Raw genomic sequence first — 25946 nt, forward strand, 5'->3', positions numbered from 1 at the left:
ATCATGCAGGCTCCTCGTTCTCTCCCACGTTTGTCTCCTTACTGGCTGTCTCCTTACTGGCGTCACTACCCTAACTACAAAGATAAGATTCTTTAGTTCCTTTTCTTTTGCTGACAAAAAACATTGAAACGACTAACAGCCAGGAAGGGTTTCCCATATGGTGTGATGGTAGCAGAAGGGCCCTGGCTTAGGAGACAGGGGCTATGTACTTACCTCTAAGAGGTGGTGTGGCCTTAGCCAACCGCCCGACGCCATTTTGTTTCCTCACCCGGATCCCTGCCTCTTTTACAAAGGAGGAAACTAGGTGGCCTTTCCGAAAACTACTTCGGGTATTTGATTACTTTAGCTGCATTGTGCTCACAGGTTACAGGGGCATTTCGAATGAGAAGAGGGAGGTTTAGAATAAAGCCCATTTTTTCTAAGGGTTCCTGTACCGATGTGTACAGAGCGTCTATCTCATTAGGGAGCACTTTGCTTCAAAGAAAGCAGAATGCTAGAAATGTCACAGGTCCCTGTCTGGCCCTTTATTAGCTCCTCTGGTTATTGCAATCGTGAGAAGCAAGTAGAATCAGGGAAGGACAGTGATATAGCAGAAATGATAGAGTAATGCTGTGGTTCTCAAAATGTGGCTCCTGGGGGCATCTGGGTGGCTCAGTTGGTTAACCGTCTGCCTTTGGCTCAGGTCGTGATCCCACGGTCGTGGGATGATGTCCAGGGTCAGGCTCCCTGCTCTGCAGGGAGTCTGCTTCTTCCTCTCCCCCTGCTGTGCCATCTCTCTCTCTCTCAAATAAAAATCTTTTTTTTTTTTTTAAATGTGGCTCCCCGTATCATCATCATCATCATCTGGGAACCTATTAGACAAGCACATTCTTGGGCCTGACCCTAGAAGGCACGAATCAGATACTCTGCCAGGCTGAAAGTCTGTTTTATTAAGCCCTCCAGGAGATTCTGATGTGCTTGTTTTAGGACCACTGCAGTCATATAAGGCTTTAGAATGGATTTAAGTTAATTACCTCAATAGCAGAACAAATAGGTTAACAGGTGAAAAAGCTTTCCCTTCCCTGCACCTGGCACCTCTCCCCCAGCAATTGCTTCTAGCCCGTAGAAATGTTTGCACGTTTGGGAAAATATCTTTTTCCCCTCTTCTTAATATAATTTGGACAAACCTAGGTCTGAAACCAAATACAAAAAAGTAGGTCAGATGAGCAAGGAAAGCTATGCCTTGTACTTCTTGCTTTTGCTGAATCAAAGGCTTGTCAATTACAACAATACGGGACTTGTCGATTGCCAAGGGCTGGTCAAAGGTGCCTGCTAGGTGTGGAACATCCCTGGGGGAGTAGAAAGAGCATTGCTTTTTGAGGGAGCCACATGGGGTTTTAAATCCTGGCTGTCTCTATTTGGCTGAATAACCTCAGAGGTGTTGTTTAATTTCTTTGGGCCTCAATTTCCTCACACAAATGGGACAGATGCCTGCCAGGATGACTGGGAGTAAATGAAAGCACCTAGCACACAGACACCCAGTTGAGTTTTAAAAAAAGATGAAATCAGTGAAAACCTCTCACTGTTTAAGAGTCTAGGTTTATATAGCATGACTTTGTGTCATTTTTAGGTAAACACCTCTTGGAGTCTTTCTTTTTTCTTCCTTGTAAAAACAAAGTAGGGTAGGATGACCTTCAGATCCCTTCCCGGCCAAGCTTGGACTGTCCATAGCACCTTCATAGGGTTTACTCATTGATTCCCACAATCTGACAATCCAGCGGTTATCACTGTCTTCGTTTTACAGATGTGGAACATGCCACTCAAGTTAGGGGACCCATCCGCCCAATTTTCTGCAGACAGAAGGAGAGGTGCACCAAGGAGATCCCTCCTCAGGCCACATCCCCCTCCCTGCATCTTTCTGGGTAGACAAAGTAATACACAGATACAATAAAATACCCATTTAATTAAATGTTTATTCAATGAAAGTATGTATAAAAACTTACAAATCTGAGAACTCAACTATACATGAAACAGGATGATGGGATATTCAGTTTTAAACATATACGTACAGCACAGCTATGAACTGTTCTTCCCTTTTCCCTTCGGTCCTTATTTCTGGCTCCTGTTTTGTCCTGTCAGACCATTCTGTTATTGGCCCAAGGAAAGATTAATGGACACATTTTACTGCTTTCAGGCCAACGGAGGAAATTTCAGGTGTTCAAAGAAAAAAAAAGTGGAGACGAAACATCAAAATCAAGTTTTTTCCCAAACAGCAATTAGGTTTTTTCATCCTGATTTTTCTTTGCCATTTTTGATGCATCAATGAATGTTGCCAGTAAACTATTAGCATTAACGTTTAAAGTCATTAAAGTTCCTACATGCTTTGCTTACAACCTCCCCTCTGAGATACAATTTCCCGCATACATACACTGATTTAAAGCAGCTGGTCGGTGCTAAAACAGATTTAACACTGGCAGCTGTTGGAATGGCATGTCGTTTTCTATTCAGAAAGACAATCTACAGTACTTTCAAATCTGATTTTTAAAACAACCAACAGATTTATCAGAAACTAAAAGAGAATTTTGTTCTTGTTCAACTTTGAAAGAAGCTAGCAATTTGATAAGGCATGTGCATTAATACACCTGTTTATCGCAAATATCCACACATTTTCTCTTACAAACACACAAACTCACAGCTTTGTCATGTTTTATCCAAAAATTAAGATTGCCATCACATTATTACTTTTTCTCTTTTGTGTTTTGTTCAAGTAGATTTCTTAACGAATGATTTTTCTCGACTGGACATAATCTCAAAGGATGCATTCTGAAATAAGATCCCTGGAGGATAAACACTAAGAACATTTTCTTGGGTTTAAAGTTTCCCCACACCTTCTAGATTTTGCATAGTACAGAGCCCAGCGGTATCTCTAAGAAGCATGCTGTATTTTCTGCCATTTTTCCGAGAAGGAAGACTTATTACCCAGGGAAAGTCATAATTTGAGCTTACCAAATTGCATTCCAGTTGTTTGTTTTGTTTTGTTATATACCCTTCATTAGTTCCAAGTATGCTTTTAAATAATCTAAAACGTCTCAAAATCTATTTGAGTTTATAAGTACTACTGACCATTATCTTTCCAATATCCCTTGACTCGAAGTAAATATGTTCCAGGTTTATAATGCACAAAGCCTTTACGGAGGAAGGGGTGGGGACAGGGAGGGGGTGGGGAGGACAGAGGGACCGGGGACCTGTTTGTATCATGCCATGGAGAACTACAGTTCTGAACTGGGCGGGGGGAGAGGGGAAGAGAGAGGAGACAGTCTCTGTAAAAATGACAGTTTTTAAAAAGATAAGTAACATTCAGTCTAACAACACTGTTTCCTGTTCCTTTTTGATGGAAGCTAACACTGGGTGGTCAGGTTCTGTGACTTCTGAGTCCCCGCTGCCCAGGAGAATGGACCGCCCCTCGTCCAGGGCAAAAACGTCCGAGTTCTGGTTTTGGCACGAATGTTTAACCACCTCATTGGGAGTCGAGAATGTTTTGTCACACAAGTTGCATTTGTAGGGTTTGTTGGTCTGGACCAACATGTTGTCCATCTGACTGCCTTCCTCAAACGTGCAGAGCTCCAGAGTCTGTTTGTCCACCATGGTGTAGGTGTCAATGCTCTGATTGAGGCACACGTGCCGGGCAGCCTGGTTGGCCCTGCAAAAGCTCTTGTCACAAGTGCTGCACTTGAAAGGCTTGCCGGTGTGTATGTACATGTGCTCCCGCCAGTGGCTCTTCTGGATGAACTTGCGGCCGCATATCGTGCACTCGTACTTGCGCCTCTTGACCTCGCGCTCTTGGTCCGCCTGCTCCAGGTTGTCAATGTCCGCGATGTCCGAGGGCGGCGGCGTCTCCGAGTGCTGCTGCCCGTCGATGATGGGAGAGTCGGAGATGTGCTGCAGCTCACTGTCACTTATCATCCCAGCCTCCGGCACCTCCATGGTGTCTTTCCCCAGGTCGGCGGCGTTGCTACAGAGAGACAGGGGCACCCGGCTTTCTCCCGGCTGGCTGGACGTGAACGGCACTCCCGTGTGGATCTGCAGGTGTTCCCGCAAACTGCTCCGCAGGGTGAAGCGCCGGCCGCACAGGTGGCAGGCGTAGTACTTTGGGAAGCTCCCGTTCCTCTTCATGATGCTCGGCTTGACGTGGGCTATGGTGAGGGATGCCGGCTGTTCGTCTGAGGAAGAGGCCTCCAGATTGGTCTCCTCCCCGGGAGGAGGGGGAGGCACCGGAGTGGAAACGAGTTCTGGAGACAGCGAGGTCTGCAGTGGGTCCGAGGGAGTCAGATGCGTCCGATTCACCTGGGCCAGATTGGAAGTCAGCTGAGACAGCTGGGAGGCCTCAGGCACCTGTTCCTGGCTCATCCTGGACGTCGGCGGCCGGGGTTCCCGACCGAGTTTCTCCGGGGCAGAGGCAATCTTGGTGGCTTGTCTCAACTGGTGGTCTGCAATCTGAATGCCATACAGGGAAGAGGCCAGTGGGAAAACTTGGTCGGGATGAGAAAAGGCTCCTTGGCTGGCCAGGCTGGCTTCCTGGATCAGCGGGTAAGCGTGCAGAAACTTGATCCCCTGTTCTAATCGAACAGGGTCAATCAGCTGAGGCGCCATCTTTCCAGTGTACATCAAATGTAAGAGATAGCTGAAAATATCTGGCTGTATGTCAGTTGGTTTCAAACGGACACACTCACTGGAAGAAACAAGTGAACAATCTGTAAGTAAATGTCAACCCATGTCTCCAATGAGAGCATGATCTCTGAAGGAAAAAGGGGGGACTTTTAAAGGCAAATGAAACAAGAGCATTTCCCATTTCTTATTGTTAGTGTTTAATGAAATGGAATACTCAGGGGAGATAACTGGAACCTATGTAATTTAACTGTATTAAGAACAGAGAGATACAATAAATATATTTTCAAGGACCGAGAAAGAAAAAGTTCATGTTAAGCAAATATGACATCTTAACTCCTAGCCTCTTGAAGCAGTTTTTCTCCTCATACTCTGTGAAATTCTATCATATTGTATTTTTAGACAGAACTCCAAGAGTTTTATATAAAAAAAATTTGTGTTTTGTGCAGAGGAGCTGTTGCTTATCAGTCAGAAAGTGCCCTGTGACCCAGTCGTGGTTAAGAACCGCTGACCTGGCAGATCTTTGGCTAAAAGTCTATGATTTTCTATTGATCCAATATCATCCGGAGCTCCGCAGGACATCTCTGAAGGCAAATCAAACAATCTACCTGATGAGAAAGCTTCTTCATTTGTAAAATGACACAGGGGAGCTGGGCTAGTATGAACAAGCACTAAGAGCCACACGACAAAAGGGAGAGAAAAATAAAACCTAATTCTGTTGGTGCTCTGAACTCTCTGATCTCTCTCCCACAGGAAGGTATGGAGGAACATTCTAGCTCTAATGGGGTCAGATCAGCTTCCCAGTATGGCTAGATTGCATTAAAAAAAGTGGTTCCAGGGCACCTCCCTTCCTTAAGAAATGTAAATACCACCACCATCAACAGAACTACAGCTGGGCTTTAAAGTCACTATCTCATTAAACTGCCACTAATTCTCACTTTACAGATAAGGGATCAAGGCTCAAGGAGAGTCAAGCCTTGCTCAATATCAGAGCTGGTCAGAGGGACTTAAATCTCGGTCTCATTCCAAACCCATGACACCAGAATGGTTTAGAGCATGAAAACAATCCTGTGTAGTAGTTAAGGCCGATCTGATTATTCCCATTTGGCAGATCTCAACACTGAGACCCCAAAGAGTTACGTGATTTATCTGAGGCACCTAAAGCAGCTGATTTTCTAACTTTTAGATGCTAGTTTGCCTCATTCCAGAAACATCATTCTGGCCAAGCAGCTTTAATCAAGAAGTCCCAAAGAACTCTTCCTAAACCATGACTAATGGCAGAAATGCTAAAGCATCTTTAGAAAGCAATGATTATATCTATACAGTATGAGATATGTGCTATTGTGACTGAGTGAATATATTCTCAGACAATAAATTGTCAATTTCAAAGACAGCTTCCTTGAATGCCTTTAGAATGGATCATCATTTTTGATTACACCACTTCTTACTATTATAACTCTTTTTGTCTCCTTTAGCTGTTTATCTTATCAATAAATATTTTTTCCGATATGCTAAAATACTCTTCCAAATTTAACATTTTATTCTATTTTTTCAGAGTGACTTTAATAGCAATTTGTGACAGAACAGATTTGAATAATTCCTGTCTTGCTATCAATGTGTGTATATTTCAAGATGACTGCATTCAAATAATCATGTGAAAAATGTCTGCCTACCAAGTATGGAAGTCAAAGAATAAAGATTACTCATAAAAACTAGCAACACTTTGATGGCAGAAAGAACAGAACTTCTGTGACTCTGTTTTTTAAAAAGACAGATCACTCATCTTCCTTTGGAGTCTGTATAGTCCTCTAGTGATATTCCTTTAAACAGGAATGCAATTACAGGTGGTCTTCCCTTCAGCACAGGGTGAGTGCCAACAATACTCTGGACACTAGAATACATTTAAGGGGCTCTAGGGAAGTTCAACATTCAAAACAAAGCTTCAGAGATCATGTGTGGTGAAGAATACTTTAATCACGTAAACAATCATCTCGAGAGAACTGGGAAACCATAGGCCTTTAGAGATACAAAGTCCTCCCAGGAGATCACCTTTGTTCTGCTGGGAGGGAATGTTCCTCCAGGCAGAAGGGACAGCAACCCCGCCCCCCTGCCTCCCAGAAAGAGAAGGGCCGAAATCCCAAGGAGGGCTATGTTTTTTAGCATCCGTGAGCGGTAACCCCCAAGCAGGGCCCCTTTGCATCAAAATTTTGTCATCAGTTTTATGATTTTCCCTCATTTGTTATTGTATATAGGTTGTCCTCTGTCTACTGCCAATGACGGGTGGTGACTGAGCAGAGCTTGGGTTTTAAAGAACTGCGTGCAATCTCTGAAGGCAAAGAAGAAACGGGGTTGGGAGACCCCGCCAGGCTGTGGGGAGGATTCTGAAGGGGCCCATGGGGCTGGTGAGAAACCACCAGGGAGAGGGAGGCCGTGAGCGTCTGGGATTTAATGCCAGCGCCTAGGGCCCCAGGAGGTTCCCAGAAACCAATTATCTTGATTTCTTGATTTTAATTTTTTTTTCTTAAAGCAGAAGAACACATGCACACATATACACAGAGAAACACTTTAGAAAAAAGTTATTTTAAAAAGTTCTTTAGGTCACATTCCAGCAATTTCCATCCTTGACTGCTTTCCCTCTCAGGCAGCTAGACCTCTCCGCTCGCTATGGGACAGACTTTGGTCATGTCCAAGTCCTTCTGGAAGGACATAGCTCTCCACAAGATATTTAATTACACCCACATGGTTTGATTTGTAGGCGTCTGCTTGAGACAACACTTTAACAGGAAAAATACGGTTTTAGCACAGGCACAAGCCCTTCGTACAAACTTTCACAGTAATTTGCATTTTTAATCCTTCCTTCACTAGAACCTTAAAGTAAAAGATGGGCTTAAAGAGCCTGGGAAAGAATTTTTAAGTGATGTTCGACCTCAGCAGGAGGGTGTGCTTAAGAAAACCTGCCTCTCTCCAGTTTTGGGAGCCCCATGTTTGCAGTCCTACAAGATTTGAAACTTAACCACTTGGAGGGCTGCCCCAAGACAGAGACATCTAGTGGTACTACAGACAATAAAACATTCTTAAACCAAGTGTGAAAAAATGGTATTCTCAGTTCACCTTTTGCGTAGTCAGGTGGCAGCTCGCAGCGCCTTGCAAAAAAAAGGCGCCCGTTTAAAAGCCTGCCTCTGGCCTTTGGCCCACATTGGCTCTGTCTCAGAGAGACGGCATGAGCCGCCTTCGCCCAGGAACATTTGGGATTCCGGATCTACACAGATACCAGTTCTCCTTTTTACAAAGGCATTTAACTGCTCTCCACTTAAGTTTCTTGCATCTATTTAAAACTCATTAAAGTGTATTCTTTTCTTCCTCAAAATGAAAATCCTCCCCCTTTCAAGACAAGTTAATTCATTGTGTTGAAACTTCTAAGTAAGTCTCGGACAATGAGGTAAAAGGGAACATCCTTAGTGTGGCAAGACAAAGCAACCCCTGCTTGCCAGAATTCCTCTTCTTTACCCATTCTGCTCCTCCGGACACCGGGAAGTGGCTCTTCCATACAAGTACCTGACCTACACGCTGGGGTGCCCACAAAGCTCGGGCACCCACAAAGCTCGGACAAAGCCGGTCTCTGCCCTCAGGAAACTTACAAAGGAGGAGGGGAGAGAAGTCCATGGAGAACCACACAGGGAAAACATGCTGATCTTGTTAAGGGGCAGAAAGTGCTGTTAAACGTGAGAGAGGAAGAGACGGCTTTGGATCACTGTAGGGAGGGGTCACAGAAGAGGTGATGGGGGAGCTGGGCTCAGGAACTGGGCCAGTGGGAGGGGCTGCTGGCCCAAAGGGGCTCGGGGGCCAAGGAGGGTGGAGGTCAGGCTGCCAGCCTGTGGGACCCAGAAAGAGAAGCAGGAATCTGCGTGCTGTTTTGATGTTCAACGATACCCTCTAGGTTTCTGATCAGAGGAGTAATACCATGCAGTAGTTTCTGATCAAAGCTGTCCTACAATCAGAGCGCTGTTTAGGAATAGTAATCTGACAGGAATGATTAGGAAATGGGAGGAAGGAAGAAGGGGAAGGAAAGGGCTAATACAAAAGGCACTGTGAGGGAAACATGATTTGGGGACCGAGAGTATGGGGTTTTAGAGCGATTTTAAGTGCGGGTTACTTGGAGATAAACAGGGCAGTAAGGGAAGGACCCACGAAGGCCTGACTCAGCTTTAGACACACTGATACTCAATTCTACCCCTGGAGAAGCCAGCCTCGAAGCCTTGGGAAGCAGAGGTCTGGACGACACAGAGAAAGGTCAAGGCCAGAGCTGTACACTTGTGTTTCCAGGGGAAGCCAAATCCAGGAGAAAAAGCAGCTCCCCTCAGGAGAGCGCATGTGGAAGGAAGCGTGGAGAGCTCAAGACTAAAACTCTCCGAAGGCTCCTGCCCAGAGGGCAGGGAAACGGGGAACATTCTGCATTATCAAAGTGCAGAGGACGGCCTTTAAAGAGAGGAAGCAAGAGGTAGCAAGAGCTGCCAGGACAAGAAGGCTTCAGAAGAGCTGCGGTTTCGATGAAGAGGTGACCTTTGAGAAATGATTTTGGTAGAGATGGAGCACAGACCACGGTACCACCAGAGAGGAGGGGTGGGGGGGGCACCAGCAAGGCCGCAGCTCGCCCTCTGAACACCTTCACTGAACACCTTCACGGTGAGATAAAGGAGGAGCTGCCCAGGGTGTCAAGGGAGCGTGGAGCCTTCAGAGACTCAGGCGCAGGGGGAGTGCACAGTGAAAAGTACAGAAGGAAGAGTAAGAGGTAGGATCTGCAGCCCCCGAGTTGGAGTTGGAGGAAGATCACTTTTCCATAGACGTCGAGGATCCTTTTCTCCCAGATGGGAGACATGGGAAGGAAAGATGAAGCAAAGATACTGGGATTGAGATGTTTTAAGAGAGAAAAAGAAGGAAACTGGGGAATTCATGCCCTCAAGCTTCTCATTAGATCAGCAGATAAGGATAAAAATAGGGAAAGGGGTGGGAGGGAGTCTGGGCAGCCAGGGCTGGAGGAGTGGGAGAAAGGGATTCGGGAGGCCGCTGCCCACCCTACTGTGCAGGGGACACCGGGCCAGGGTACTGGGCGTGGCGGGGCTGCTGGGGGCTCAAAGGTCCGTGGAAGCGTGAGTAACCAATGGAAGCGTGAGTAACCAAGATAGGCAAGGGGGCAAGTGAGGTCACGAGGGAAAACTGGGAGCCCAGGGGCCTAGGATTCCAGGGAGAGGAGGTGAGCCCCCACGGTCTGGATGGGTAAGAGCCCCCACGGTCTGGATGGGTTCAGAGGGGAAGAGGGCCATGAAGTTCAGTGTCTGCAGTCATTCGATTATTATCAACCACGTTAGTTACCTGGTCTGATGGACAAACAACATCTTAAAGTAATTGGAGAATGAAGCAAGAACTGATTTGTGTGCCTTGAAGTACACATCGCCGATGGCAACCGTGCAGTCACACAGGAAACCAAACTCTCGCTGAGCGTTTAACTGTTGCAGGAGAATAAGTCCATGGTTGGCCAAATCCATTTTTTTAAAAATCTGCAAAGCAAACAATTTTTTTTTTAAGAAAGGTGGTTCACAAGGAAGTATGTGTCCGTTACAGTCACCGATACTAATGACCACAGCTAACATGTCATGCTAACAACGTGACACAATTCACTCATTTAATCTCCACAGCAGCCCTGTGAGGCAGCTGCTCTGTCTTCACTCCCATTTCACAGATGATGGCATTTACAGTGAACTGGGGGATCACATGGTCTGCCCAAGTTTACACAGATGGTGAGTGGAGGAGCCGAGCCGGGAAGTGAACTCGGTTGTCTTGTGCTCCAGACGGCAAACATCCCCAGATCAGTTAAGTCTTTCAGTTTATGATTCCAAATGCAAATTCTAATAATCCATCAACCAAAAGTTGTCAACTCTTACATATATAGCAGTAAATTGAGGTGCTGGGGTGGGGCCACAGCAAGGTAGGGCAAAGAGCTCACCAAACTGGGGCAGTGTTCCAGCTCCTGCTGTGTGGACAGGGCAGTCCCTGGCAGGGATATAACAACACGCCCATTATTCCCCCCGGACACCTGCACCCACGGAGGGAGGAAAGAGGATGATGCTCTTCTCCCTTTTTTGTGGAGGAGGAACTGGGCTTTGAGAGGTGTACATAATTTGCCCAGGCCATCTAGCTCGAAGGTAGGGGAGCCAAAATTTAAATCAGAATGTTCTGACTCCAAATTCTAAGGTCTTCATTCTCACACTTCACCCTAGCAAACCACTCGTTCTGAATCATCTACATAGTAGGGGAACTGCCCCTAAAGGAGATGTTTCATCACATCAGCAGACAGCTCCTCTCCCACAAAGAGCGTTTGTAACAGCCCTCTCCATATAAATCAGCATTATACATACAGATCAGCCCTGTACGTACAGGTCAGCATACTTAATGGCAGACTCAATGTCATCAAGAGCGAATGCTTTCTAAGCTTGTGAAGGCAAGGACGCCCACGCTCACTACTGGACATAGTACGGGGGTTTGAGTTAGTGCAATAAAGCAAGAGAGGAAATAAAAGTCATACAGACAGGAAAGAAAGAACTAAAACTGCCCCTATTTCCAGATGACATGCTTGTTACCACCTAGAAAATCCCAAGGAATCTACAAAAAACTCCTAGAACTAACAAATGAATTTGGCAACAACACAGAGAAGCTGTAAGATAAACATGTAAAAGTCAACTGGTATTCCGTATGCTAACTTCAAACTTGTGGACACTGGAATTAGAAATATAATACCATTTACAAGCACTCAAAATATGGAAATACATATGTTGTCAATCTAACAAAGCACGCATAGGACTTGTATGCTGAAGACTCTTAATAAAATGCTGAAGAAAGCAATCAAGGAATACCTAAAGAAATGGAAAGACATACTGTATTTATGGTTAGGAAAACTCAACAGAGTAAAAACATAAATTTTTCCCAAGTCAATATGTAGGTTTGACAAAATTCTTATCGAAATTCTTGCAAGATTTTTTTTTGTAAATTTAGATAGGAATATTCCAAAATGTATAATGTAAAGCCAAAGAAACCAGAATAGCTAAAATGATTTTTAAGAAGAATATTAGAGTGGGACGAATCTGTCTGATTTCAAGATGCATCAAATAGCTACAGTATGCAAGACAGTGGGGTCTTGTCAAAGGGACAAACATGCAGACCGGTGCAACAGAACAACAGCCCAGAAGTAAAGCCACATAAATGTGCACAACCGATGGTCGACAAGGGCACAAAAGCAATTCAGTGGAGGAAGAACCTTTCCAACAAATGATGCTAGATCAACTGGATTCCCCAGGCACAAAAGAAAAAAAGAAAAGAAAAGCGCTCACCAAAGTTTCATACCTTATATAAAAATTAACTCAAAAAGAATCATAGACTCAAAGGTAAACACCAAACTAAGTTTTGGGGAGAAAAATCTTAGGGATCTAGGGTTAGATATAGAGCTTTTACATTGAACATCGGAAAGTATAATCCATAAAAGGAGAAAGTGATTAAGTCGGATTTCATCAAAATTAAAAATTTTTGTTCTGTGAAAGAGCCTGTTAAGAGGATGAGAAGACAAGCTAAAGACCAGGAGAAAATATCTGCAAACCTTTGAACACCTTTGACAGAGGACAGGTATATAGAACATATAAAGAATTCTCAAAATTCAACAGGGAAAAAAAATATAATTTGACAACAGGCAATAGACTTGAAGACACATTTCACCAAAGGGGCTATGCAGATGGTGGATGAAGACTTGAAAAGACCTTCGACCTTGCTGGCGACTGGGAAAAAGCAAATTAAAACCCCCATGAGATTTCATTATATATTTATCAAGATTGCCAAAGTAAAAAATAATGGCAACAACAAATGCTTGCAAGGACGCCAAGGAACTGGATTGCTCGAACACGGCTGGGGAGAAGGTGAAGCGGTGTAGCCACTTCGGAAGATCAGGTTCTTAAAAAACTCAATATGCAATGACTGTACCACTCGGCAACAGCGCTTGTGGACATTCATCCCAGAGAATGAAAGCTTAAGTTCACACTGAGACCTACGCGTGGATATCCACAGCGGCTTTATTCCTAAGAGTCAAAACCCAGAAACAACCCGGATGTCCTTCAGGGGGTAAAGAACAGTTAAGCAGTGTGGTATGCCCACACCACAGGAAACCACACAACCGGTAAGGAGAAATGAACTACTGATACGTGTATACAGCAAGGTCGGTGCTTTATGCGCAGTGAAAAAAGCCAATCCCCAAAGGTCACGTCCTGTATGATTCTATGTCTGTAACAGTCTTGAAACTCAGAGGAGCAGAGAACAGATTAGTAGTACAGGGTGAGGGGAGCAGGAGGGAAATGGGTTTGGCGATAGAAAGGTAACACGAGGGATCCTTGTGATAGGAATGTTCTGTAACTCAACTGTATCAACGTCAGCACCCTGGTTGTGATATGAACTACAGTTCAGCGAGAAGTTTCCATCAGAGGAAACTCGGAAAAGGGCTTATGGGATCTCTAGTATTTCTTGCAACTGCATGTATATTTATAGTTATCTTAAAATAAAAAGTAAAAAAAAGACAATCCCACCACACATTAATTAGCCAGATTTAAAAAGAAATGGGTAACCATGCTGCTTAACTGCAGAACCGGGCAAGCTACCGTGGGGAACGCATTATCAATAAACTCCCAAAACAAAACAAAACAGACCCAAGGCAATCTTACTCAGCTGGTACTGAACTCCCCACTCTCCTTCCTCTTCTAGGCATGATCTGTCAGATTCAGATTTAACAAGTGTGACCTAAAAGAAAAGAATGAAACGGAGTAATACTTCGAGAGACCAGTCAGGTCACCGAGCAAGGATCGAGGATGTCCAGTCTCATGTTTTCCATCAAGAGCTATCTCCAAGTAGGAAAGGCAGGAGGGTCACCTAAGTTAGCAGTGACCTGGGTACAGAGACCTGGACCACAGGCTCATTTACAGGTCCACATCCATGGAACGGAGCAGGGCCTTAGTCCCCTCAGTATTTTCTGTGCAGGTCAGAAAGGTGAAAGCACTACGATTAGGAAGGGGAGACAGAAACAAGGCCTGGGGTTCATGAAGAAAACAGAGTGGTGCCAGGTAGCAGGGTAACAGGGATTACTACATGGAAACATCACTCTAAGTTGACCTCCCCAGAATATAACGTTGAAAGCTTGTTGGCTGAAAAATGCCAGAATACTTCCATTCCATCTTACTAACCTGCCTTTCTTTACACAACAGAGAGAGCGTCAGAGAGCACCCTGCTGTGAGCCGGGCGGGTCCCCCATAGGCCACCACAGCTCTGGGTGTCACTTCGCGGACAGCAGCTTCAAGTATGGTAACACATCACTATTTATTCCTTGATGATAATGACAAGAGTGGCTATTATTTACGGAGTGTTTACCACTGACCATTCATTTCCATATGGTATTCATTCAAGTGCACACTAACTTATCTGAGGGATCGTTATGCAGATTTCATAAATGAACAAAGGGCTGAGAGGTCAGCTCCGTTTGCCCAGGATGACAGAATCTGTAAGTGTAAGAAGTGAGATTTAAACAGTGTCGGGGCGCCTGGGTGGCATAGCGGTTAAGCGTCTGCCTTCGGCTCAGGGCGTGATCCCGGCGTTGTGGGATCGAGCCCCACATCAGGCTCCTCTGCTATGAGCCTGCTTCTTCCTCCCCCTGCTTGTGTTCCCTCTCTCGCTGGCTGTCTCTATCTCTGTCAAATAAATAAATAAAATCTTTAAAAAAAAAATAAACAGGGTCGTTTGATTTGTTGGAATGTGCTGTGCGTGTGTTTAAAATCAATCGGAAACATTATTTTTATTGCTGCTTTTAAGCATCTACACTTGTGATAAGAGATTCCACTATCAGGGACATGCAGTCGTGAGCTGTCCGTCCACCCCTGCCCCGGCCAGTTTCTCCACACTCTGCCCCCACTGGGTATTACTACTTCTTAAAGAATCTTTGCCAAATCCATTCTCATTTTCTTCCTTCTATGGATTTAGTGATGAGAGGAAGTATATTTTTATGTTTATTGATCATTTACATTTCCTCTTGTATCTCTTCATGAGCTCTGCCCGGTTTTCTATCAGGCTGTCTTTTTCTTATCGATCTGTAAAACCCTTGGTATATAATAAAAATGAGCCCTTTAATCACGTAAGTCGCTACCATTTTTCACACTTTCTTTTTGTTTAGAGATTTTTGAGATATAATTTTATGTTGCAATGTCATCAAACTTATCAAGATCTTATAGGATTTTGAAGTTTTTGGTCGTACAGTGAAAATCTCCTTCGATATAGCAAAAGGTAGAGCTCCTTCTCATTCCACAAACAGACCAAGGTAAGTATTTTTTTTCAGCCCATAGGAATGGAGCCATGAACAAAACTGAAGTGCTTCTTTTTTAAGGGGGTCTACCAGTTATTTTAGAATCTCGATTTAGAGATTTCCTATTCGATCTAGAATAGGAAACAAATTGAACATGTCTTTCACACAGAGAGGGAAGAACACATGCATAGGAGTCCCAAGGATGTGAAAAAAGCCAAACAAGAGGAGGAAACATGGAAAGAATGAGTCTACGTTCACAATTCACACAGGGAAGACAAAACTGTGCAGATAAATTTTTAAAAATTTTACTTTGGATACCCAAAAACCTTTCTCAGGGAGAAAAATCAGAACAACACCCCCTAGAGTCTGACACATGTGAATGAGTCTGAGAAAATGGGGTGGGGGGTCCCCAGCCTGGATTCCACGAGCAGGGAACTTAGGGGCAGTGCCCCCGGCCCCCACCAGCTGACAGCACCCCCTATTCCTAAATCTCTTTTCCTCATAGGGCCCCTTCAGAGCCGCTTCCACTCGGCCTGTGCTGCAAGGTTGAGGCAACAGCATCTTCACGGGGGGCTCTGCTCGAGGCCACCCCCCCCTCTGTTGTGGAAATGGAAGTCTGCTCTTTGCTTCTCACCTCCATCCACAGCTCCCAAGCCGCATCGCTCCTGCCCTGTTCACTGAGATGGCTCAGCCAAGGTCACCGAGGACCTCTGCTCCCTCAGCCCCCCAGACTGAGCTCACTCGACCTCTCGGCGGCATTTAATACCCTTCCTCCTGCTCCATAAATACTGTCTCGGGCTCGGAGGCCGCTGTGCTCTGGTTTTCTCTCACCTCTCCCTGTTCTGCTTTTATCTCCATCAAGGACTCCTCTTTTGCTGACGCTCCTCTCTGCCTTCGGTCCACAGCCTACTTCTCATTCTGCGGACTCGCTGTGGGGATCCAGTCCACTCCCACTGGGCCATCCCACGCGACCCCTCACTTCAGAATAGGCAAAACAACTCAAATCCCCCTTCCCCTCACCCCCATTTCCTCCAAAGGACACTAAAAGCCACGGACACAAACCCCTTCCTTCCGTATCCCCAGCTGAGTGCAGGGCGCCACCATCCATCTCTTGACCAAGCCAGGAATCTCAGTTCCTCCTTTCAGGGCCCCACTTCCCTCATTCCTCAGTCAGTCCCTCACCGCCCACCAACTCCACCTCCTTCTCCCAATGCCACACCTGAGCTCTGCCTCCCTACTCATCTCTCCAGTTTCCAGCCCCAGCTCTTGAATCCGTCCACACGGGAACAGCCAAAATGATCTTTCCAAAGGGCAAATCTGATGTTACTATCTTGCTTAAAATCCTCCTGTGATTCCCTACTTCCTTTAGTATGAAACCCCAATTTTTCAGCACAGCTTACCCAGTCCTGCACGACCCAACCCCTGCCTAACTCTGCACAACGTGCTCTCCTGCTGACTGAAACTAATGATTCCAGAATATCGGATTTCACAGACCTACTAAACACCAACCAACCAACCTTGAAACTAGGGGTCCAAAAGAGTATCAGTCCCTCTTTACTTTTCAAGAAAAGACAAAAAATATTCACATACCCAGTAGAGGTGGGGGACTTCTAAATGTAAATGGGCAGAAAGGACCAAATCAGAACTTTTCTAAAGGAAGGACTGTTGGCACTATATTCATTATATGGAAGAAAAATTTTATAATGCAAAAAATATTATAACATAAAATTTTACTTTATGACATTAAGTTGTACCTAATTTTTTTGATATAAGATTATCCATTCGACGATCTTCACGAAGTGATCAAGTAACCAACTTGTTCTGAAATCCAAGCATCACCAAAAACCCAGTTTCATCTGAGTATGTTGATGATAATGGAGACAAAATGATGTTATTTCACTCACTTTGGAAATGCTGGAGGAACTGAGATAAGCTGAAGAAGGGCATTTTTCTTTATAACTAGAAGGTCCTGAAGCCCAGACCACTCTTAGGCTCCTAGCCGTCTGCAACACTCACTGCTCAGGGGCCGCATTCTCAAAGCTGAGCCCAGAACCAGATTTCTACTCGCACTGTCAGGACTGGGGGCCTGTTTGAATGGGGCCTTAAAGCCTCTGTGCCAGACCTTCAAACATGCCACTACCAGAGTGACCCACCCCTTACTGTCTCCCCTTTCCCCCCAGCCCCAGCCCTACTTGTCCTCTGCAGAATTTCCCTGTCAAGATTAGGAGGCTCTCCTTGCAACTGGAGCATCTATGAATATTCCAGTTTCTACGCGTCTGCCTGACGCTTCCAGAAAGTCAGCACTGACTCTTACTTATCATGTATTACTTTGTTCCATGTACCTAGCATATTGTCTGGTGTTCAATATTTGTTAAAAAAAAAATTAAAAACTCTATGTTCAGAGAGAACGTTGAGTTCTTGGCACCTGACTAGCTGGGTGATATGGGGTAAGAGTTCAATTTCTCTTTATCCTAGATTAACCTAAAAAATTCAGATCAATTTAAAGGAAGCTGTATTTTGGAAAAAGCTGTTGATTTTTAAATGTCACTTTGTGTTTCTTCAGGCTAACAATTAAGTTCTGAATAGTGCTTTATATTTTACAGTAACGCTTTACACTCATCATTTAATCCTCAATAATACCATGGTATATCATTTTGTCACTCTTCAGCATTAATTATAATATTAATCACCACAGCATTAATAATAAATCACCACTTATTATGTGCCAAGGACCAACCACCCTCTTTCCAGAAGAAATCTACGAGACTTAGGAAGTAACTTGCCCACATGCAGTCCAGCTCTTAAGAAGCAGATCTGGGAAGTAGTCATGCATTTGTTGAGAGAATTCTGAGGTCCCAGGCACAGTGTTTACAATGGTATACAGAGTACAGAGTTCGAGGGTAGAATCAAACAAATACACAAATGTACAATGTGAAGAAAAATACAAGGAACTATGAGGTCATGAAGCTGGGGTCTAATTTTGGGGTTGGAAGTCAGGGAAGGGTTTTGTGAGGAAATGCCAGTTAAGCAGATATTTGAAGAATGAGAAGAGTTAACTGGGCAAGATGGACCGAGGGGACAGCATCTGCAAAGGCCCTAAGATAGGCGGGAGTAAGCAGCAGCTGAGGAACTGGGAGAAGGTCCATGTGACTGAAGGTCAAAGAGCCCGCAAAGAAACGAGGTGAGGCAAAGCCGGAGACTCAGGTCTTCTTAAGGATTTTGGTCCATATCTGAAAAGCAATGGGAGCCACTGGAGGGGATTTTGCAGGGTGAGCGATCCCATGGCTGTACTGCAGAGCTCATCGAATTTGATCAGGGAGTGAAGAGGAGGTGAGGGGAAACCTGCTGGAAGTCGTGAGAGGGGAGACCTTTCTGTGGTCTAGAAGAGAGATGACAAGAGTGGGTGGTGGCCATCAGAATGCAGCAAGAGGGATGGGATTTGAAAGGCAGTTAGGAGATAAAAACTCAACAGAGCTGGTTGGTGAATTAGATGGAGGAGGGTGGGGGAAATTGAGGTGTCCAAGATAACTCCTACTAGATTTCTTGCTTGTGTAACTAGAAAGATCATGGGGATTCCCGCCAGGAGAGGGAACACAGGCAAAAAGCCAGCTTTGTGGGGAAGATCATGAGGTTATGTTCGGACGTGCTGGGGTGGGGATACTTTTGAGAGAACCAAGTAGAGGTGTGCAATACATGTTGGTTATATTGGTCTGGAGCTCCTGAGTCCCCACTGGGATTTATGTCTGAGAGTCTTTGGAGAAGCCCGGTGTATCTAACTCCAACCTTAAATCACTACATGATAGTTCAGAGAAGTTACAACTGTAAACAGGAGTGAACTGAACTCTCGTCTCTGGGGTGTAAATTTCGCAGGCTTTCCTCTGCACTACCTAGCTCTTCAGCTCAGTCCCCAAAGTTCTTAGTAATCTTAGTCACGGGGCGGGGGGGCCAACATGAAATCTTCCCAGAAACTGAAGACCTATATAAAGCCCCCAACCATTTAAAACAATAAATGGAATTTAAGAAAAACCCAAAAAGCTGAACTAAATTTAAAAAAAATTTTTCTTAAATCAGAATAGTGAGCAGAAAGGAACTGAAGAAAAACAGAGATGGGAGAGGGGAGGCGATTCTTTTCTTTTTTATTTTTAAGTAACCTCTACTCCCAACATGGGGCTAGAATTCACAACCCCAAGATCAAGAGTCCAATGCTCTATGGAATGAGCCAGCCAGGTACCCCGAGGGGAGGCAATTCTTAAAAGTGGGTTTTCATAGAATACCTTCTTTATGCATGTATATGTGTACAAAGTTAGTTGTTTTTTTTTTTTAATTTAAGCAAATTCAGAGACTGTGAGACACATGTTGAAATACGTAAAAAAAAAACAAAAAACACTTTGCGGAGCTAAATATTTTAAATGACCGTTTGTATTATTTAACGCTGCACCACTGTTTCCCACACTGATAACGCGATGCTGCCTGGATGTCAAGTGCTTTCACTTCCAGCTTGCAGCACAGGTGGCGCTGATCCTTACGTGTAAGTTACTCATCTTTTGAAGGTGCAGCTGAATGGGACAAATATCATCACATTATATTTTGACAACCCACTTTCCTTCTACATTTTCAGTATAAGAAGAGGAGACCCAAACAGCTTTTGGAAATTGATGACTCACTTTTTAAAGACAATAGCTCTCCTAAGATACTAAATACCACTTAGATTACCCATTTCGAGGGCACTAAAAGGGTCCTCTAAAGTCCTTAATTTTATTTAAGTGAAGCATAAATGAATACTGTAATGCACAGGACACATCAGTAACAGAAAAAGCACTACCCACAAGTAAGATTGATCCTTTCAAGTAGTTCAGACCACTTACCAGGACGAAACAACTCTTTTTCAATTAGTATTATTAATAATTAATATTTAGGGCCTATAAAGTAAACCTGAATGAGGCTGGTCATTTGAATTTTAATGTTTTTAAATTGTATCTCAAAGCTAGGACATGTGTCTTAATTAGTTGTGGTGACAGGTTGGTGTACTGTTCTTAACATTAGTCAATCCTCTTCCATAGTAATTAGAAAAAGGTGGGGCATAAACTAATCAATAGCTCGTATTTTGACTTTGAAAACCATTGGATTTGTAAGAGATTGTCTTTTCAATTACAGGTTGCTGACATTAAGTTTGGAATTAGTTTTTAATTTCTAAGTGAAGGTCAGAAGGAGGCAGTTCCGGGACAGTTTGTGTCAAGAACCAAGTCAGAGATTTATGGCTAATGGAGTTGATATTAAAGTGATAATTCTAAAGGCATTATGCTGTAATCAACTTTAAGGAAACCTACATATGACCACACAGCAAAATTTAAAACCTAATCTAATTTGCTATTTTTACAAATCTCTTTAATAGAAGACAATGGGATTCTGCACTTACTCTTCTCCATTGAACTTTGTTGTGATAACTGTTTTGGTTGAGTATTGAAGAAAATCCAACCTCACCCACATATGTAGTTGGAAAAAGAAATATATTAATAGCTTTTCCGGGTAATTGTGGATATTTTTCTTTGATATTATACCAAAACTTGACAAGTCGTAGTTTCTTAAAGGCTAGCAGTATGATCTAAAAATACATAACGAATGAAATTTTCCTACTTACAGTAAAATTCATTGTTCTACCTTGCACTTTGAACGGATCTTTTACCCATGCATGGTTTTTTTGAACATCACCTATTGGTCACTGGAAAATGTCAGCTCAGTGAGTTACGCAGCAGATCTTTTCAATGTTGACACATTTTGTCAAGAGCTAAAAAGTCCAAGAACATCTCACTATTATTATGAAAATTGTTTTGACCTCATGGAACCCTGAGGGGGTCCTGGAGATTCAGAAGAGTCTGTAGACCACACTTAGACAAGCCCTGTTCAGAATCACTTTGGGGCTCAGAGAATCTAAGCAGATAGGCAGGAGGCAGAACACCAACACACTCTGAAACTGCTCTCAGATGCTTCTGACAGTTCATCCTTGCCTGATGCAGAACTCAGGTGGGTACACAATTTAAAGGATCTGTACCTCCTGTAAAGTAAAAAGAGCTGTTTTGTACGTACTTAATACCTAAAAATGCTTTACCAATTCCCATCTTTGCACACTGAGCTTTCCTGAAGTGAGAAAGTCATATGATGCGTACCTCAACGGTGAACTGGGAATTATGTGTTTGAGCATAAATACAGCCTCTAACTTGGCCTTCTAGCATAGAATAAAACAGTCCTAAACTGTCTTGGACTGCCAACTTCTGGTAAGTATTCTGTGGCTATGGACTTCATGTCTTAATGGTGTACTAGCATTGTAAAACACTGACTCTTATTTACTATTGACTCACAGTAATATTTTAATTATGTAAGTTTAATTTGCTGATAAAATTATGACTTCCTTGGGCACAAAAAAGATTTAGAGAATGTTCTAATGCTTAGAATGTTTACAATTTTTTTTCTTCAGGAAAATAAAAATTCTCAATTCCCTTTTAGATTTTTAGAGTCATGCTTTGCAACCATAAGGAAGTAGGAAAAGTGATAAATTCCCATTTCTACCATGTGCATTCTGAAATTTATGGTGGTCTACAGCAGACCAGCAGCTCTTCTTTTACTGTGACAGGCTGGAACCACACCACTTGCTCAGCGTTTCAAAGTTACTTCAGGGAAAGTGCAGTGGGTCTAGGGATGAAACACCAAGACAGTTCAGAAGAGATGGCTGAAGAGTCTCCAACTCCAAAGCCTTTCCCAACCCAATGCCACATATCAGCCTTGAAGGCTTCCTTCCCTTTCTACGTCCATGTCAGTTCTCACACTGGGGAAAGCGTATCCCCATACACAAGACGTGCAGTGTTGACAAGCAGCATCTTCTCAGAGGTTAAGGTGAATAAAATTTTATATTTTATATAATTTTTATAAGTGCAGATCTTTGAGGACAGTGCAAAGTTCATATTAATCATTACAATAAAAAAGAAAATGTCATCATGGTAGCTTTTATTCTGTGGCCTAAAACATGTTTCGTGTTTACTCTGCTGCTGGACTATTTGAATGGAAGTTTGCAGAGCACCATTTATTTACACCTTCTTTGAGAGAAGCTTTAAGACTGGCAAATGATTGGACTATACATTACAACAAAGCTTCAAGGGGGTTTATCTGCCACGCTTTAATGGATTCCTCCACTACTGTTTGTGGTACTACCACTGGTATAAATTATACCTTGAGATCTTACCATGGTGTCAATAACAGGTCAACTCTTTGGTTAGAAAATAAACTTCTATAAACCACCAATTTATTCAGTGAGAAAGGCCCAGCTTAAAGAAATGTGGAACTTTTTTTCTTAAAAACTGCCTTTTAACGGTGTGAAAACACCCTGGATATACATCAAGCTTATTTAGAATGCAAAATAAAATCTACTTCAACAGTTAATGTTGGTTTGTAATAAATCACAGAAATGAGCATTTAAAATGTCTTAATTCTGATTTTCTATTAAAGTTTCAGGCCTCTCCAACTAAAATGCTAGTGCAGGGTTCTGTCAGCAACTACACGAAGGTCTATCCTAAAAAGGACAGGGCAGACCATTTAAGGGAACCCTGAGCACCCCTAAGTTCTGGGTGAGCCCGTAATTCTGACCTTTTTTTATGCTCTATTTTACTGAAACAATAACCTGCGAAAATGAATAGACTTGAGACTCATACACTAAGTGGGCCCATTGTATTTGATGAAGAGCAAATGAACATTGCAGCCGGTGGGGGGGGGAGGGGTTAATTCCCTAAGGCATCATTAGTTCAGCAGTTGGAAGTTCTTGCGGTAAATGGCCTAGCAATAACTATCTGCATTTTCACCAGAGCCACTTTCTTGCCTGCTCAGCTACCCTTGCCTTCTTATCGCCCCCCTTCACCACCAGGTAAAAGGACAAAAACCCTCCTAAGCACGTCTGTATTATCAGTTCTCTTTGCAGCCTGTTTAAAAATCAATGGTTTGGGGAGGTCCGTTAAACCGGAAAAACGCCTCGGGCCCGGGAAGCAGCCTCCGCGCCCCCAGCCTCTCCTTCTTGGAGGCCTCCGGGGTGTGAGGGCCGCGCCGCCCCGGGGCGCGGCACGGACGCCGGCCCACGCCCCAAGGCAAAGCAGCCAGAAACCACAGCGCAGCTCCGAGCTAACCTCGGCCTCAGCGGAGGCGCAGATCGGCAGCGGAGCGGAAGCCGGAGGCTGCCGGCCCAGCGTGCCCACACCCACCGCCCGAGCCGCAGCGGTCCACCCGGGCGGCACCCAGGGAGGCCTACGTCTCCCCAGCCCGCAGGCGAGCGGCCCAACGGCCGCCCCATCCCGCCCCGCCCCGTCCCGTCCCGGAGGGCGTGGGCCCGGCCGGGGGTGGGGCCGACCAGACCGGCAGGGGCCCGGGGGGCCCGCGCCGCGCCGCCCGGCCCCGCCTCCATCCCCGNCAGCTCGCGGCCTTGCCGCCGAAGAAGCAGCAGCGGCAGCAGCAGGAGGCGGCGGCGAGGCGTCGGAAGGATTACGCACCTGACGGGCCCTCCTCTTAGGGCTCCAGCGCGGGACGCTCACCGGCCGCCGGCGCTCGGGACGCGCTTCGCGGTGGCGGCGAGAAGGGAGGGACCGGCAACGGGGAACGGAACGCGAATCGCCCCCCTCCCCTTCCTCCCTCCCTCCCTCCCTCCGATCCGCCGCCCGCCCTCTCGGCTTCCGTCCCCTCCCCCTCCCGCAAAGCCCCGGATGGAACCGCCGCCGACTCGCCGCCGCCTGGCTCCGGGGGATGGTTTTGTCAGGCGGCCAGAGCCCCGGCGCCAGGCGCAGCCGCCACCGCCCCCGCGGGGCGCCCCTGCCCTCGCTTCCCAGAACTGGGTCCCCGTGTGGTCCGGGCCCTCCGCCTGCCTTCACCCGGAGTCCCGGGACGGGGGTCATTCGTCTTCTTTGTTGCCACCGTTGGTGCCGGAACCGTTTGCGAGCTCCGGTGGCCCCCGCCCCCCCTCCGCCTTCCCGGAGCCCGGGTCGGGGGCGGCACGTGGGCACCGGCCCCGGGAGGTGGAGGCGTTGCGCGCTTACCTGTCGCCGGTGCTGCTGCGGCGGGGGGTGTGGAGGAGGCACCACTGGGCAGCCTTGGCCGTGCTCTCCCCGCCGCCGCCGCCTCTAACTCTCGCTGCTGCTGCTGCTGCCGCCGCGGTCGGTGTCTCCGGCGCGGCGGCGGCGGCGGCGGCGGGGCTTTTCCTGTCCGGTTACGTTAAGGTCACATGACCGAGAGAGCGGAGCGACTAGTGCAAAGAGGCTGAGAGCGGCTCCCGCCGGGGGGGAGAGGCGGCGAGAGAGCAGTGGCGGCAAGAGCCCCCTCCGCCCCCCCAGCCGCTTTCCCCTCCCCCCGCCCGCCTCCGCCTCCTGCTGCTCTGCCGCCGCCGCCGCCGCCTGCAGCACTAACTACACTGCCGCTCCCACCCAGGCTCCGCTCTGCTCCAGCCAAACTTCTGCAAACCATGTGCAGCCGAGGCAAGGAAACTTCTCTCCACCTATTGGGGCTGGAGGCTTGAGTCACAAGCCCCATGTTTACATAAAGTGTTTAGGTAGGACAATCCTGGAGATGCTCGGGGAAGGGATGCAGAACTGCTCGGATTCTTCTGCTAGCTTCTGCTTGACATCTCTTGGCCATTACCTTTGTCCCTTTATTTCCCGTGTGTCATATAAGTTTTCATCGTAAGACTTGAAATGAGTGGACTTGAGAGCCAGGGAGAAACTTGTAAATCACTGATAACCTTTCTATCACCAGTGGAGTTGAAAAGTCATACCGAAGTAATGTCAGTTTGTGCTGTGTATAAAGAGGTACAAGTGCTTCCTTACAGACTAGTGTGATGTCAGACGTTCGTTAGGATTGAATTTGATGCTTATTTCAGTAACTGTGTTTTACTTTATGAGGTGTTGGTCCAAAAAAAAAATTTGCAAAGTATGTTTGTTATTTAAGAACAATTTACTTTCCTGTTAAGTTTTGGTCTCTGAGGTACTGTTAGAGTGGATTTAGAGTGGCCATTCTGTTAAAATTGGAGGTCCTGAAACAGGTTACACGGCAGGCAGGGGAGTTAGATTCTCTGGTGGTCATTATTAACATTTTAAAGTTTATTTTGTGTTTCCATTTTGCTAGAATTTTTTATCTTTGGAAGTGCAACTTAATTTTTTGAGGACTGGATTTAGTGATTTCTGTATTTTACATATCTAGGATTTTGGAGACTTAAAAAGACTATGGCGTGGTTATTAAGGAAATGGAGGTCGCAGTTTCCAGGATTCTCTTTGGCTTTAAAGTATGCAGTTCAGTTATAAGTTCCCTAATTTGATGTTGAACTCATTTTGGTTTATAGGGCCAGACTTTTAGCACAGAGTGCTGGCACATATTTTCCAAAATATTTAAGGCAAGATTAATAAGACAGTTAATTTAACATACGTAAGTGTCCCCTCCTAAAAATCTGATTTTGATTTAGTAATCCAGTTATACCCAGGACTACTGATGACTAATTCCTTCTTCTTTGAAGACAAAATAAGCAGCTGTGTAACTTTAGTGGTCCAGAAGTGAATAATAGATTTCATACATACCTGCCTTGAACTTTCTTATTCTTTGATCAGCTAGATAAATGATTTGAGTGGTTAAATGTCTGCCTGCAAAACTAAATTCTGACCCTGATCTGTAAGTATTTCTAGTGAACTATTGCTAACACATCAAAGTTGGCCTTCAGATGCGCATGCCACGTTCCTAGGATTGGCTCTGCAGTTGAAGTCTGTTTCATCTTACTGGGAAGCTAAAGTGATTCTGATTGGTAGACAGTGGTAGTTAGAGATCTTTGGGTTCTTAATTCTTTTAGACCTTGACTGTGAACTTTCAAGTTTATGGTCCGGATGGAGTGCTTACCTGGAGAGTGAACTGACTT

The 25946-nt window shown here is 45.1% G+C and overlaps 1 protein-coding gene across 4 annotated transcripts; it reads right to left on the minus strand.

Moving 5' to 3' along the window:
- Positions 1 to 1932: 1932 nt before the first annotated feature.
- ZBTB2 (zinc finger and BTB domain containing 2) lies at positions 1933 to 24317 on the minus strand. Of its 4 annotated transcripts, none has more exons than XM_019800768.2 (4): positions 24088 to 24317; positions 13398 to 13473; positions 10015 to 10199; positions 1933 to 4708 (listed from the first exon to the last, which is right to left on the minus strand). In XM_019800768.2, the coding sequence occupies exons 3-4, from the start codon at positions 10185 to 10187 to the stop codon at positions 3337 to 3339; spliced, it is 1545 nt and encodes a 514-aa protein (XP_019656327.1). In that variant the 5' UTR covers positions 10188 to 10199; positions 13398 to 13473; positions 24088 to 24317; the 3' UTR covers positions 1933 to 3336. The 4 variants fall into 4 exon arrangements, with proteins under 4 accessions (XP_019656327.1, XP_034525190.1, XP_002920317.1 ...); XM_034669299.1 differs by lacking the exon at positions 24088 to 24317 and adding an exon at positions 23548 to 23566; XM_002920271.4 differs by lacking the exon at positions 13398 to 13473 and having other exon boundaries at positions 24088 to 24315.
- Positions 24318 to 25946: the final 1629 nt, after the last annotated feature.

This window comes from Ailuropoda melanoleuca, chromosome 10, assembly GCF_002007445.2.
Source record: "Ailuropoda melanoleuca isolate Jingjing chromosome 10, ASM200744v2, whole genome shotgun sequence".
NCBI classification, from domain to species: Eukaryota; Metazoa; Chordata; class Mammalia; order Carnivora; family Ursidae; genus Ailuropoda; species Ailuropoda melanoleuca.